The sequence below is a fragment of the Podarcis erhardii genome, assembly GCF_964252035.2.
Source record: "Podarcis erhardii genome assembly, chromosome: 5".
Lineage (NCBI taxonomy): Eukaryota > Metazoa > Chordata > Lepidosauria > Squamata > Lacertidae > Podarcis > Podarcis erhardii.
Genome location: NC_138509.1, coordinates 76,731,399 through 76,747,641, shown reverse-complemented (window position 1 = coordinate 76,747,641; position 16,243 = coordinate 76,731,399). Strand labels below are relative to the sequence as shown.

The following is a 16,243-nucleotide window of genomic DNA, read 5'->3' as shown; positions in this document are numbered from 1 at the left end:
TATTTTTTGGACTAATAATAATAATAATAATAATAATAATAGTAACAACAATAATTTATTATTTATACCCTGCCCATCTGGTGGGTTTCCCCAGCCACTCTGGGTGGCTTCCAACAAAACACTAAAATACAATTCCCATCATCCCTGACCACTGGTCCTGCTAGCTAAGGGTGATGGGAGTTGTAGTCCAAAAACAAGTCTGGAGAACCCTGTCAGCTAAAGAGGTTTGGTGAGCTGAGAGAGCTGCCTTAGTTTCGTCAGTTAGCATGTGATTCATATTTCATGTGCACAGTTGTAACTTAATTTGATTTCTGCGCTCCCTGTCTGTTTCGGAAATGAACAGTGTCATCCCATGAACGTCTACCCTGACTTTCTTTGTTCCATGGGGTTTACTTCCTAGTAAGTACATTGAGGACAGCAGCCAATATGATCTAAAATGGGCAAACGGGCTTCGAACAGTTTCCTTGATGAAGCTCGCAATGGGAAGAGCGTCTGCTTCCTTTGCATGCCAAAGATCTCAGGTGTGATTCCCAGAATGCCCCCTGCTTGAAGCCCTGGAGAGTCCCTGCCAACCAGTGTGGACAATACTGAGCTCGATGGGCCAATGGTCTGGCTCAGTATAAGGCAGCTTCCTATGTTCCTAGATCATCATCTCACCATGCAGTCCTAAGGCTGGAGTAAATCAGAAGGATGGCTTAACCACCTAGCCAAAACCCATCAGGATTTCTAATATTAAATGACTTACCCCCTCCCATTAGGAGCAATGGGAGGGAAATCTGAGGGAGACATTCAGATCAGCTCCTCAGCTGGTATAATTTTCACCCCAGTTCAGTGGTGGTAATGGTGGGGTGTTGTTGGACCATAAATATTTTGCATCCTTTGGCTCCAATCAGTTTCCCAATACTACCCTGACAATCCACACCACCACCACTTTCATCTGCACACCTATCGCAGCTCCAATGTCAGCTGGGTCAGAGCATCAAATATTTTTGTAGTAGCAGGCAAGGGGGAATCTGATATCCAGTCTCTCTTTCTCTGGCATCAAAGATTTGGTTTATCTTAGGGCTCCCAAGACCCTGTCCAGGGACTGTAGGATTGCCGCATAAGAATGGTTTGCGTTTAAAGCACATAACCCTCACAAAAAAGTATCCTGGGAACTGTAGTTTACTTCATAACAGAGCTGCAGTTCCCAGCACCCCATGCAAACTACACCTCCCAGGATTCTTTGCTATAAATTTGCGCTGAATGAGTTTCAAATGTATGGTGTGGGTGTGACTTAGAGTGCTGCACTACAGAACAGGGGAAATTGAGGAATACAAATGCCAGTGTGGGTGGGGTGTAATCTGGATGTTTTTTGTTGTTGCTCTCCATCAGAGGACCGGGTGAGAAGGAAGTACAGTGAGGAGCAGCATGAAACCAGACCCTTCCCGCATTCTCAAAGGGGCAATTCAGGGGCTGGCGCATCTGCAGCTATTTCTGCAGGGAAAGGTTCCAGGAAATGTGGCTGGAGATTTCCAGAATCATTTTGCACGGAGTAGATTATGCCAGGGAAGGGCTGTAGCTCAGGGGTAGAGCATCCTGTCTTGCAAGCAGAAGGTCCCAGGTTCAGTCCCTGGCATCTTCAGACAGGGTTGGGAGAGAATCCTGCCTGAAAACCTGGAGAACTGCTACCAGTCAGTGTAAAGGTAAAGGTAAAGGTAAAAGGACCCCTGACCATTAGGTCCAGTCATGACCGACTCTGGGGTTGCAGCGCTCATCTTGCTTTATTGGCCGAGGGAGCTTCCAGGTCATGTGGCCAGCATGACTAAGCCACTTCTGGTGAACCAGAGCAGCGCACAGAAATGCTGTTTACCTTCCTGCCAGAGCGGTACCTATTTATCTGCTTGCACTTTGACGTGCTTTCGAACTGCTAGGTTGGCAGGAGCAAGGACCGAGCAACGGGAGCTCACCCCATCACAGGGATTTGAACTGCCGACCTTCTGATCGGCAAACCCTAGGCTCTGTGGGTTAACCCACAGCGCCACCCACGGCCCTGCCAGTCAGTGTAGACAATGCTAAACTAGATGGCCCAATGGTCTAACTCAGTATAAGGCACCTGTTCCTTCTGTTTGTGTGTGTTTAAAGAACACTGTTTGTGTGTGTTTAAAGAAAGAGGTGTGTGTGTGTGTGTGTGTGTGTGTGTGTGTGTGTGTGTGTAGAGACAGTGAACACTTGAGCATGCTGCAGCCCCTTTGAAGCATTTACAATGTTTCTACAGAAACTGCCGAAAGAGCAGGTCTCCAGCTGCTGCTGCAATGGGAGGCATTTAAATGCTGCAGCAACATCACACAGCTGCCTTGATCTCCCCTTTCTGTGTTTTTTTCCTTGACTCCTCTCCTCTTTGCTTTCTGGAAGATGGTTGTACTCACAGCACCACCACCAAAGAGAACAGATTGCAACGGCTGCCAAAGGTCATTTTTTTAAAAAGAAAAGAAGGTGTCAATGATTGAGCATGTCATGATTGGCCCGCAGGAGGGACTCCTTTTGCCAGATGACTTGCTGCTCTCCCAGAAGTGTCATGTCTGGTTCTGTGTGCTCACAGACCTGTCATCCGCTTGGCACTGCCGTAGCAGACCCGAAACACTCCTCATTAAAGTCTTCTTTTGCTGCAGAGCAGGGGTGAAGAAGGCCATTCCCTTCCAGAATAGGAGGTGGGAGACATTCCTGCGGTGCAAAAGAGGGTAGAGGAATGAACTTGAGTTCTACCTTCTGTACAGTAGGCTAGTTTCTTCTCTCTCAATCTCTTTCTCTCTCTCTCCTGAATCAGACCAGGCGTACAGTCCACATACTACCACGTACAGTCATACTACTGCAACTTCCCCCAAAGAATCCAGGGGTCTCCTAACAACACTCCGCACCCTTAACAAAAGCCACTCTGTGACTGGGAATTTCGAAGCCTGGTCACTTGAATCCTAGTCTAACACGCTAACTCACCCTTCTCCCAACAAGATGCTTTGGACTACAACTCCCACAATCCCTCACTGTTGGTTGCGTTTGCTCAGGCTGATGGGAGTTGGAGTCCAGCAACCTCTGGAATGACAAAAGTTGTCCTGTGGCCAGAGTTCTTAGACCTTGGCTCCCCAGATGTTGCTGGACTCAGACCCCCACCAGCACCAGCCTGGATAGCCAGCAGATGATGAAAGGTAGTCCAACAACATCTGGAGGCAGAAGATTGAAGGATGCTACTATAGGCAAGGCTTTCGGCCTAGTTCAAGAGTGCCACAAAGCTTCCACTGCTTGTATTACAGAAGGTACCTGAGCTTTATAGCCACGGGGGTGAGCAACCTGTGGCCCATGACCTAATTCCATGTGGGGGGTGAGGAGGGGGGGGAAAGGTTAGCAGAGAGAGGGGGGTGCCCTGCCCTATTTTCTCCTCTGGCCCCACCCATCTCCGGCATGTGCCCACCCCCTGAAACATCACTGCCTGAGAGAATGCGGCCACTGGCAGGGAAAAAGGTTTCCCACCCTTACTTTAAATGGGGAGCACGTAATAAGGAAGTCTGCCAGCTGAAATTTAGGTGGCAGCCTTTGAACATCATTGTGTGAAGCAGCCCCAGGCAAGCAGACTAGCCTTGCCAGCGATGCAAGCGAGTAACCCAGCCCTACACCACATTCCACGTGTTCAGTTGCAAATTATTTGTGTGTTCTCCAATTTTGCAAATCTACACAACGGAGGCAACAGCCCTGGTCATAGATCCTAGGCCACAGCTTCCCCGAGAGCTCCTGAGAAGAGCAAAGGAAGGGAAAATCAATGTGTGTGTTGGGGGTGGGGGGGTGGGGAGAGGCATTGGGTGGCTTCGGTTTTTCCCCGTATCGTGATTTTTGCCAGTCCCTGCTCTTGTGATTTGCTGCCCACTGCAAGAAGGCAGGGGAGAACTGAGCTGGTAGAGGGGCTGCAGAAATTGAGAGAAGCATTGGCTGGCTTCACGGTTTATCCCACATTGCGATTTTTGCAAAGCGCGCGCGCACACACACATCATGATTCGCAATATATTGCCAGGCCAAAAAATATGAAACCGATATCATGATATGGACTTCAAACTGGTTTGGATGATATATTGCCTAGCCCCCTTCAATTAAAACACAAGCACTTATTGACGTACATTAAGTGATTTTGGTGAAAGCATGAAAACGACAGGTTTTTCTGAAGTCTCAAAGGCACAGTTTGAATTTAGCCATCCGAGAGGAGGGTGCCAGATGTACCACGGCAGCATCCCAAACTAGGTTTGCTTCCCATTTGCATTCCAGAAGCAGCGTCATTAGATTTCCAGGGTGAGAAGTAATTAAATCTGCTTGGCTGGACAACAGGAAATAGCCAGTGATATTATATTTCATATACATACTGTGATACTTACTGCCACTTCATTAGGTGTAGTACACACAGCAGGTTTGAGCAAATGTGAGCCGTCTGATATTCCTTTGTGCTGGGAGAAAAGAAGGGGGAAGCGGGTTTTAATTGTTTGATAGTTACCTTGTCCTGAAGTGGCAAAGAGCTTGAATGTAAAGGTGCAGAGACACATGCAACTGCCCCCCCTCCAATGGCAGGTTTTGTGTTATTTCATGACTGTTGCTGCTGTTAGTCAACGGGTGCAAGCGTAAGATTATAAATGGAGTGAAGCAATAACAAATATTCAATTGCCCACATTCCCATCATACATTCACAGGGAACTCTGGGAATTATGAGTTTATGCAGGAGAAATTCCCAGTGGATTATGCCCACAGACAAACTTGCAGACCTGTAAACTTAGAATTGCAATGTGCTATATTTTTTAACTTTTCGTATTTTTTTGCTACAATCTGTAGTTGGATTAGTATGCAATCAGTTGTGTAGACGACTCTCAAAAGAAATAGGGATTCTCTGCTGTTTCCTATTACAGTGGTACCTTGGGTTACATACGCTTCAGGTTACAGACTCCGCTAACCCAGAAATATTACCTCAGGTTAAGAACTTTGCTTCAGGATGAGAACAGAAATCGTGCTGCTGTGGCGCAGCGGCAGCAGGAGGCCCCATTAGCTAAAGTGGTGCTTCAGGTTAAGAACAGTTTCAGGTTAAGAACGGACCTCTGGAACGAATTAAGTACTTAACCTGAGGTACCACTGTAATAGAAGTTCCTTTTGTATTTTTCCTTAGGGAATACAAGTACAAATGGGAACACACCCTGTGTCATCATCTTTTCCCCCACTTGGTGTCACTGTCACATTACAAAAAACAACAACAACACAGACATTCCTGGCATTCTGTCATGTACTTCCTGTATAGAAGTTTTGCATGCTTACTTCCTCCTTAGTCAGTTATTATATTCCGAATAAAGGAAAGGAAACAAGGTGTGCTGCTGCACATTAACTGTAGGTCATCCTGGCACAAATTGTACCCACTTGCTAGTTCCTGGGTATGAGCGGCAAACTCCATGTATTGAATCAATTGATGCATGCATGCTGCCTTAACTTTCGTATCATGGGCTTCCTGCATTGTCTTACATCACTGCAAATCAGCAGTCGCTCCGGGAAATAATGATGCACCTACTGAGATCAGTATGTGGACATTTTTTAAATGCTTCTTTGGGACTGCCTGTTGAGAAGCTTATGTCTGTGTTAGTGAAATTCTGTAATGTAATGAATCACCTCTTTCCCCAACCCCTCTGCCTTCCTTTTCTAGTCTGTGAAATAACAGAGGGTATTTGTTTCCAGCAAAAGGGGCCAGGGTTTGGAAAAGAAATTGGGCAGATCCAGCAATCCTACCTCATTTTGTTGTTGCATGTTTGTTTGTTGTTGTTAATTTGATTTATTACCCGCCTTTTGCCACACCGTCCCAGGGAAGGTCACAACGATTTAAAATGCAACATTAAACACAGTTTATGTGGGAGTAAGGGCCATTGAATTCAGTGGGCCCATTAAATTCAGTTAGGATCTCCACTTAAAATATTTGCAACGCCTTGTAACATTTGTGATCTGCAGGCCATTAGTAAGTCACGGCAGTTTTGTGTCTATGCATGTGTATGCATTGTACACTTGAGTGGTCGTTCCCATACTCCCCCTGTCCCCACGGATCACTTGGAACATTTCTAATGGACTGCTTACTGATTTTTTTTGCCTGTTGTAGCAATTGCAAGGTGCAGTGCTAGATCCTGTATGATTTTAAATGGTGCTTTTGCAAACAATGCCGCTGAACACCTGAAAGAAGTTTGTGGACCACTGGTGATCAACGGACCACCTGCGCTAGAGCTAAGGTGCCTTGGTTCCTGACTTAGACATTTTATCATCTAGAGGTTGGAGATGTGGGGCAAGCCGAACCCTACAGAATTCTACGGCACATATGTGTCTGCCAGCAGTTTTTTTATTTGTTTAAAGACATGCACAAAATGTCTCCCCAAAGCAAAAAAGACCATGCTGCAGGAAATAGGCACCATCCCTGGTAAATAGGGATGGATGGGGCATACATGGGACTCATACTTCTAGAAACCTGTTTTCCAGGCCCCCCCGGCCCCAGCACTGACAGTTATGTATTCATTTTCTACTTTAGGAAGCTGATTTGTACAGACAACTTCCCATGGAGTCTGAGAACATGGCTCCAGTTCAGACTGCTGTGAGCACACCTCCTAACATGACACAAGACATGAGGTCTGTTACAAATAATGGTTCGGATCCCTTCCTGAACAGGCAAGTACACTGTTTGCTCACAAACATTTTTTATGTTCTGCAGTGTAGGCCGCATTTGAAATTCTCAAACCTGCTAAGGCATGTGATTTCTTAGCAAAAGCATTTAGCTTTTCGGGTTGTAGTCTGAGACAGAAGCCACCAGCTTTGCTTGTAAGATGCAAACACTTTAATAAAGCAGGTGTTTGATCCTTCTGATCCAGTTCCCACGTCACATTAAGTCATAGTTAAAAGCAAACCATGGTTTAATGTGGCAGTGCAGTGTGCTCATGCTCAGTGCTGAAAAGTTCTCACTCTGATCCTTCCCCGCTCCTGTTGCAGCCACACCACTGAGAAGCAAGCCAGAGTCCGGCTTGTGTCATGACATTCAAACCTGGGTTTGTGGTCTGTTCTTCTCCAAACAAATCACAAGCAGTAGCTAAGGTTTGTTCTTGGCTTAGTACTTCAGGTTTGTTTGGAAATATACAAGCCATGAGCCGCCGTTTTGGCATCACAACATGCTAGGCTGACTTTTTCCCCAGCAGCAAGGGAGGAATGGAGTGGAGCGGGATCTTTTCAGCAGCGTCTACAAGCATGCTGCACATTCACAATAAACCATAGTTTAGTTTTAACTGTGGTTTAACGTTACATACAAACCAGGCCTCTATGACCAATTCTGATCTTACTGTGTATGACTCGCACCTTATAAATGTATATCAGCCGGAACCTGGCCAAAGATCCTTGTGATTTGGGAACATTCCAGTGTGACAGGACAGGACTGGCATCCGTTCTGAGGACAACTTTGGTGTAACTGGGGAGCATGTACACCGTATTAAGAACCTTGGCTGGTCCTAATAAGTTTGCTGGAAACTTTGCTTTAGCAGACCAACATGGCAGACCAACAGTTGGCATCATTTCGTATTTGTGGAGGTGTGATTCCCTAGCATGGAGATCATTGCTATTGACTCCCAGTTAAAGTACTGGGTGTGGTGTCCCCCCCAAAAAAAGCCTTTGTTGCTGCCAAGAGGAGAATGGCTGGGAACAGATTTGGTTACTTGCAAATCACCATGCACTTCTGCTTGCAATGCCTACTTATTCGGTGCAAAAGCTTTCTCCCAAGAATCTGGCTATTGATGAATTTGGAATTCTTGGCAAAGAGTGGGAGGGGGAGGGCAGAATATATGTCCATCTGGCCCAGAATGGCCTACTGCAGAGATAGGGATCTCCTGTGGCACTCCAGACATTGTTGGGCTGCCTCTCCCATCATCTCTGACCTTTGACTGTGGTGATGAGAGCTGGGAACGAGAGAGATTTCAGGGATCAGACCTGCAACCTTTTGCATGCAAAGCACCAAATTACGATCCTTCTCCTTAACACATACTTACAGTAGCTCCGTTTGGCTTCTGAGCTCTCGCCATGTTCTGCCCACCTGCCTAAACCACAGGGGTTAGAAGGTTTGCTTTTATCAGCCTATTCTGCGCTAGGTAGCAGATTTTAGGCTGGTGATCTGGAACCCACAAACAAATGGGAGTACATTCAGGCCTATCTAGGGCATTCAGGCCTAGCTGCAGGCTGTCCTTCCCTAAAGCCCTTCTGGTGACATATATCTGATGAGCGCTTCCTTGACCGAGGTTTCTTCATGTTTCAATTCATAGTGGGCCATACCATTCCAGGGAGCAGAGCACAGACAGTGGCCTAGGCTTAGGATGTTACAGCATACCAACTACACCTGAAGACTACCTCAGCAATGTAGATGAGATGGACACAGGTAGGAATGAGAAGCATTTTGATTTTGGGGGGAAAAAATATACTTCTTAGCAACGCCCTAAGAGATCCGCTTGACTGTCAATGTTACTTTTGCATTTGCGCAGAGCACATGCTTTCGTGTGGGCACAAGAAGAGTGGGGCTCTGGGGTTCAAACTTTCCTATACATTATTGGGGGGGAGAGGTAGGGAGGCCCTTAATAAAACCCACAAGTGTCCCTCCTTGACTCCCTCCAGTTTTAACCAAGCCATAGCTCCCTACACCCTTCTAAAACTGAGAGCAAAGGGGCCCATTGCAAAGGTGAAGCAACCCTATTCTGACCCCACCTGTAATTTGAGCTATCAGTCCTTCCATTAACCCCTTGGCATGGGTGGGGCTGGCACTGGCGACACAGGAGTGCAGAACAGGTACTCTGCACATGATCAGAGGTGCTCTCTTCTCCAGCTGGTCGTTAACATGAGAGAACCTGATTCCATGTTCAACAAGAACTTCTGAAACAGATTTGAGGGTTTGCCTCTGGAAGGTATTCTCCGGCCTACTAGAAATCAAAAGTTGTGATGGTCTTATGGAAATGTGATCCCCGACGGGTCTTCACAGATACCGACACAGGGAAACCTCTGTCCTGTAATTACATTTGTCGTTTGTGAGAAGTGAAGTGTGGTTTTGACATCCAAGCACTGATTAGGGTGTGAGCTATATCGTTTTGAAAGTTGAGCCCCACCAAATATTTCATCATTATTATTATTATTATTATTATTATTATTATTATTATTATTACATTGCCAGTCCACCTTTTCTCCAAAGAGTTCTCCCCCTCATGATCACCCAGTGAGCTTCATGGCTCAGTGGGGATTTGAGCAGAGGTCTCCCAGGTTGAACACTGTGACCACTAAGCCACACTAAAGTACCCAGGGCGTCTGGATTGGGAGATGGAAGCTGAGAGAGCAACAAAGTCTACCAGCGGCTGATTTGCCATCAAAGGCCGAATAATTTCCTGGTTAAGAAGCCCCCACCTCACTGATTCCTTCTCTTCTTTTGCAGGAGATAATGTAGCGCAGACTCCCCTGAATATCAACCCACCACAGACCCGTTTCCCCGACTTCCTTGACTGTCTTCCAGGAACAAACGTTGACCTTGGGACATTGGAATCTGAAGACCTGATCCCCATCCTCAACGATGTAGAATCGGTCCTCAACAAAAACGAGCCCTTTCTCACCTGGCTGTAACTGATAGTGCAACGTTTTCTTTTCCTCCTAGCAAAACAAAAAATAAGGGCAGAGCATCCTCAAGCCTCTCAGTTAGCCATCCTTGGTGCCTTACCGACGTCTGTGAGACCCTTTTAATCAGTGAATCTCAGTCTAGATTTCACTGACAGTAACTTAAGTATGAAATATATATATATATATTTAAAGTAGAACTGCTTATATACGCATCTATAACCTTTCCTCTTTAGTTACATATGAGCGGTTCTCTTTGTCTTTTGGTGCATAGCTGAACTTAACAGCCATCAGTTACACACAACAAAGTTTAGCAAATAGTAATAAAATAAAATAAATCTGACCAGAAGAAGCTTTAGATTGTAAGAAGGCAGCTTAGTTCCAAAAATCCTGCACGTTATCAGGTTGAGTGCAGTTCTACAGCTGTATTTATGACAATAGTACCAAATGCTTCTCATCTTATATAACTTGAGCTTTAAAAATCATTGCATTTTTAAAAGTGAACTTGTGCTGTATGGGAAACAGATTTTTTTTTAAAAAAAATCCTAATCAGCCACAAGGCTCCAGATCCAGATTTTTTGCAAATACACAAACAGTACTATTTGCATTTCCTCCCCACCTCACCCCCACAATATATTATTGAATGGTTTGTAGGTGAAATGTTCTAATTACAATTTTATTTTTACACTACTACAATATTGTAAAATAGACCAGTTTGGTACTAATTGCTGCCATTTTATATATACACACGCACAGACATATATATACCGTATATAAAACACTAAAAATGTGATTATGAAAGTGTTTCCCCCCCTAAGAAGTACACTTTATATGTAGCTGCTTAATATTCACTACAATTCTGCAACAGAACATGGTTTTCTTGCAGCTTTTAGTCTGCACAAAGTGGACACTCAACAGAACACCTTCCCCCTCCCCCTCCAAAATTCAGGATAAAAATACGGCACAAGTTTGACACTTCTGAATGCAGTAAGAATTAATTTTGTAAAGCCTCATTATCTCCTCTTTATTTTTAGTAATTATTTTGTCGTTGAAATTTTAAAGAAGCTAGAAACAGGAGTCTCACATTATCATGTAGGTGATAAGCCAGCATCTATTTGTCAGCCTGGCAAAGTTGCTGACGATTCTTTATCCAATGGCTTTTTTTTTTATTCTTGACTTAATGGGACACAAGGCACTATACATGTTGTACTCCATACCTATAATAATCATATATAGGGTTGCTTTATTAAAAACAGCTTGATATGTGGGACTGAGAATGCATCAAGGACTTCAATCTCCACTTCCCCTGAAATGCAAATGACGTCCTGAGATCCTTAAGTATTTTTAACTGATATTATTTATAATTATGAATTTTAAGCTTTTTTTATATTGAAAAAAAATCATCTTTTTATAGAAGGCATTATAATTTGTGCAAGCCTCTTAATACACAATAGGCAGGGCAAGCAAGAGGCATAGCACTTTGCTGTGCATTAGTTTTAAGAGTAAGAAACCATTGCTGTAGCGTACCAGCCTTTGCCAACTCATGCTGGCTGAGGCCGATGGGAATTCTAGTCTAAAACACCTGGCAGGCACCAGCTTGGCAAAGGGATGCTATAGCACAATGTTGGACAGTGGATGGGTCCCCTCTGCCCACCTCTCTCTTTGGACTAGTTGAAGAAAAAAGGCAGGTGAAATGGGTGGGGAGGTTGAAGTCGTCAGAATTTGGGCTTGGAAGGAGAATGGTTGTAATGGGAAATAGCAGTGCTGGAGTGTTTAGAAGTGCAGTTCGGGGAAACTGACTATATGTGGAACCACCACTGATCAAATCAATACCTGTGAATACTACCTTATGGGAGAATTGTTGCTTGAAGGTAGCTGATCTGACAGCACCAGGCTTGTTAGGTTTATTATTACTATTATTATTATAAATATTTTAAGATGTGGATGATGAAAGGTAAAAATCTCATTATTTGACTCATAGAGCCAGGGTGGGTGAGAAGACAGGTAGAAAGCTAGGCATTTGTGAGTTCCGTTCATTTTAGCAGATCGTTGCACCCACAGAGTATATTTTCAGTTAATGGGCATTCCCTGTGCCCTTCTCTTAAAGGGCTTTCCTCTCCTTGGCTGGCTTACCATATATAGTTGGTTATTAACAAAGTAGAAAGCACATCTTCAAACAGTGACCCTGGGTTTTCCTATTATTTATAGATATCGACCATAAAATGCAAATCAGGCAGTCCTAAGTTGTTTATTCTCTTAGTATTGTTTTTTTTTTGGGGGGGGGTGTGAAAATGCTCAGAAAGCAGACAATATCCAGGGCCAATGTAAATCATTGTTCTCCAGTTAGGGGCTTCGTGCTCGCTTACAATATGTGAAAACAACCCCATGGTTCCCTGCTGCATCCAAGATAAGATCTGGCCATACTTGGACGATCATATCTGAGATTTGAGGCTTGAATGAAGAGGGGCTGGCTTATCCATGGGGTGGGGATCTGACCACATAAGTTTAGACTTGAAAGACCAGCTCCAAATTTTCATTGGCCATAGGAAAAGGGGAAAGGACTTCACGTGCCGGTTTGTACATCCAAAATACCCACCAACGATTCGTTTCTGGGAGTACAAGCTGTGGAAATCCCCTTCGCTCATTTCCCAGAAAGTGTTCACATCTGTATAAAGCGGGGGTCAGGTTAGAGAAGGAACTTGGTGGCAGAGGAGGTGCTCAAGAAATTCCGGGTCAGAGGTTGCAACAGCAAGGATAATTAATGTATTGCCTTGTGCCAAGGACACCATCCCAAAGATTATAAGGGAGGCAAAATTCAGGACAAGTGGTGCCATTTCTAGAACAAACCTCGTTTAAAAGCAGTATATCCTGTGTGTGAACCACACGGTATGCACCAAAGTCTTTCCCATTCATTTCTGTGGAAGGGACATCTCTATGCCTGCATCCCTTTGACCCAGCAGAGCGAACTCCTCCATAGAAGTCAATGGGGATGTTCATTTTATTATTGGAGCACCTCCAAATCTTTGGACGGGGGGCTGTGAACATGGGAAAACCTGGGAGAAAGTAATTATGCTGTTCTTTGCTCCACTTCCCTCTTGTCTGAAGCAGCTTAAAGTGAAGAGGGGCACATTTTGATTAGGAAAGTATGCTTGGTTTAAGTTTGCAGTTCTAAGCACACTTACCTGGAAGCAAGTCCTGTGGAACTCAGTGGGGCTTATTTACTTTCCAGTAGACACACTTAGGATTGTAGAATAAGGAATATCTCCACTGGAGAGTTTAGAGCAACCTTCTCCATCCTCGGGGCTGTCAGATGTTTGCTCCAGTCATCCCTGAGCATCAGCCAGGCTGGCTGAGGCTGATGGGAGCTGGAGTCCTGCAATGTCCGGAGGGCACCAGTGGGTGGGGGAGTCTCATTCAGAGCTATACTGTGAGAGCAAAGAATCAGGCCTGAGAGGGGGACCTTCTGGGCTTCTACAACCTCTGGTTTCCTGTGACTGTGATTTAAAAGGCAGTGTGTGTTATGCTATGGTGAAAGCTGCAGCTAAAACATTAACTACTATTGTAAAACAACTGCCAGAAACTTGTTTTTTTAAAAAAATTAAGTAATGAACCAAACGATAGTGAAGATTTTGAGGGGGGTGTTGTTCTAATATTCAGAGAAGTGTGTGTGTGTGTGTGTGTGTGTTTTAGGGATGGGGGAGAGAACAGGGGCTTTCATTGAAGCCCTCTTTTCAAATACTTTTTTTTTAACTTTAAAAAAGGCTTGCAGACACAGGCAGCCTTGTTTCTAGTGGAATCTCTTGTTAATTATTTGACAAAACGTTGACATGTGACTTTTGGCTTGTGAAACCCAATTTTAATTTTTTTACGCTACACTACTTGTATCGACAATGAATGGATATGCGAGTGGCACCAAGTCGATCAGAAAGGTCGAGTGACTTCATATGTAAATGCTGATTTATATGCAAATTGTGAGGTGCTGATTATTTGCCACCCAGTTGTGCTATTAAAAGCAGTGGTTTTCAAACGGTGCTAAAGGGAAGCCAGGGGTACCTTTCAGGAGCTCCTCAATGAGACCATAAGTAATGGTGGATGACCCAGCATGAAAGAGAGAAGACCTGCCACCTTTTGTGTAGAGCCAGCGCAGCGTAGAGGTTAGAGTGTTGGACTGGGACTCGGGAGACCAAGGTTCAAACCCCCCACTCAGCCATAAGAACTGAAGAATTGTCCTACTGGATCAGTCCAGTTGACCATGTTGTCCAAAAAGCTGTTTTCACACTGGCCAACCAGATGTCCACAGGAAAGCAAAATCTTGACAGCAACAGTACTCTCACTTCCAGCGATTTCCAGCAACTGGTATTCGGAGGCAGAACATTGGGGTTTGTAGCCACTGATAGTTTTATCCATGAATTTGCCTAAATTTTTAAAGCCATCCAAGTTGATGGAGATCACTGCCTCATGTGGGAGCGGATTTCATAGTTTTAACTTTCTCTTATCTTTCAACATTCATCTTCGTTGTATGTCCAGAAGTTCTAGTGTTAGGAGACAGGAAGAAACACTTGACGCCATCTACTTTCTCCATGCTGTGCACTTCTATCATGTTGCCTCTTACTTGCAAACTAAGAAGGCTCTAATGCTGTAACCTTTCCTGGTGGGCTGTTGCTCCATCATCTTGATCATACCGGCTGCCCTTTTCTGAACTTTTTCCAAGTCTTTCGAACTTTTCCCAATCTTTTTGAGGTAGCAGCATTATTATAATGGCAGGTTTCATTTCGTTTCCTATTAACCTATTGGCATGGAATTTGCTTTCTTCGCAGCTGCCACACACTGGGTCAACATTTTCATGGAGCTATCCACTATGAATCCATAGTCCTGCTCCAGTTCAGACCCTATGAGGACATGCGTGAAATTAAAAAAAAATTGTATCTTTCCACTTGTTTACATTGAATTGCATTTGGCATCTTACCACGGAGGAGGAGGAGGAGTTTGGATTTGATATCCTGCCTTATCACTACCCGAAGGAGTCTCAAAGCGGCTAACATTCTCCTTTCCCTTCCTCCCCCACAACAAACACTCTGTGAGGTGGGTGAGGCTGAGAGACTTCAGAGAAGTGTGACTAGCCCAAGGTCACCCAGCCAGCAGCTGCATGTGGAGGAGTGGGGACACGAACCCAGTTCACCAGATTACGAGTCTACCACTCTTAACCACTACACCACACTGGTGTGGAGTGGTCCTTTTGGAGTTCTTCACACACACCCCCTTTTTGTTTGTTTGTTTTAACCACCCTGAACACTTAAATATCATCAGCAAACTGGCCATCTCACTTACTCACTCCTAACTCTAGATTTTATATGATCTTTGGAGGACACCACTTCCTACATCCTTCCATATGGAAAACTTGTCCATCTATTCTTTCTCTCTGCTTCATAAGAACTTAATAATAGCCATCTGGATCAGGTCAGTGGCCCATCTAGTCCAGCATCCTGTTCTCACAGTGGCCGACCAGATGCCTATGAGAAACCAGGGAGTAGAATGAGAGCCTTCTCCTTTCCTGTGGTTTCCAACAACTGGTATTCAGAAGCACTGCAGCCTCTGACTGTGCAGATAGAAAGCCCAGACATCATGGCTAGTAGCTTCCTGTTACTTAACCAATTCCTGATCCACAAGGGGATTTTGCCTCTTATTCCTTGACTGCTAAGCTTGCTCAGGAGTCTTTGGTGAGCTGTGAAGCACCAGCCTAACCTACATCTCAGGGTCATTATGAGGGAAGCTTCTTAAAAGACAACTGGGATGGAAGGGTAGTCAAAAATTAATCCTCCGTTTCCCTCCCCCTGTAACAGAGGAGTATTGGATGAGTTCTAGGGTTCGTTCTCAGGTCATGTTAAGGGGCAATGAGGTCCAACAGGCCTAGTCTGTGCCCCGTGTTCACTGAGTTTACACCCTAGAATGTTTCCCCAAAATCCTCTGCAGCAACTAGGGGTTATGTAGCAGGTTTGCCAGAGTCCCTCAGCCAACGTAAAAAGGATTCCCTAAAGGCAGAAGTTTGACAACCGCTGTACTAGAAGGTAACTATTCATGAAAACAAATGTGGTTTTTTGTGTTGTTTTTTTAAGAGTTGGGTGGGAGGGACTAAGTCTCTGTTTTCAGTAAGGGAAATGGGTGATGAAACACATGTTTCGGTTTTCTTAATACACTACATCCATGTTATGTGCTAATACTTTAATACTTTTTTTATTTTATTTACATCAGTTTGTTATGCTATATGCCATCTTGTGTGAGCATTTGTTTTTCAATGTAGAATGATTTGCATACATAGCGTATGCTTCAAAATTCAATCAGATCAAACGGTTGTATCCAGAGTTTGGTTCTGGTTTTTCTTTTTTTAAAAAAAAAATATTTCTTTTAATATTGTACAAGAAAAAAAATAAAAATAAAATAGAAATGGATTTAAACTTCCAATCTATGTACTTGTTAATGTAATGGCGTCCAGTCACTCTTGGGGATGGGGGTAGAACTTCATAGGAAACTCCCTTCTATCAAATCAGACCATTGGCCCATTTATCTTGGAATTGCCTTACACTGACCGGCA

At 44.3% G+C, this 16,243-nt stretch overlaps 1 protein-coding gene across 1 annotated transcript in view; it reads left to right on the top strand.

The window, feature by feature from the left end:
• The window catches only part of WWTR1 (WW domain containing transcription regulator 1), an 89,868-nt gene extending 73,755 nt beyond the window's left edge, over positions 1-16,113 (top strand). Inside the window, exons 4-6 of the mRNA XM_081862718.1 lie at positions 6,560-6,696; positions 8,328-8,440; positions 9,479-16,113. Of these exons, the coding sequence (XP_081718844.1) occupies positions 6,560-6,696; positions 8,328-8,440; positions 9,479-9,663 (435 nt within the window). The 3' untranslated portion in view covers positions 9,664-16,113. The remainder of the gene's footprint in view (positions 1-6,559; positions 6,697-8,327; positions 8,441-9,478) is intronic.
• Positions 16,114-16,243: the final 130 nt, after the last annotated feature.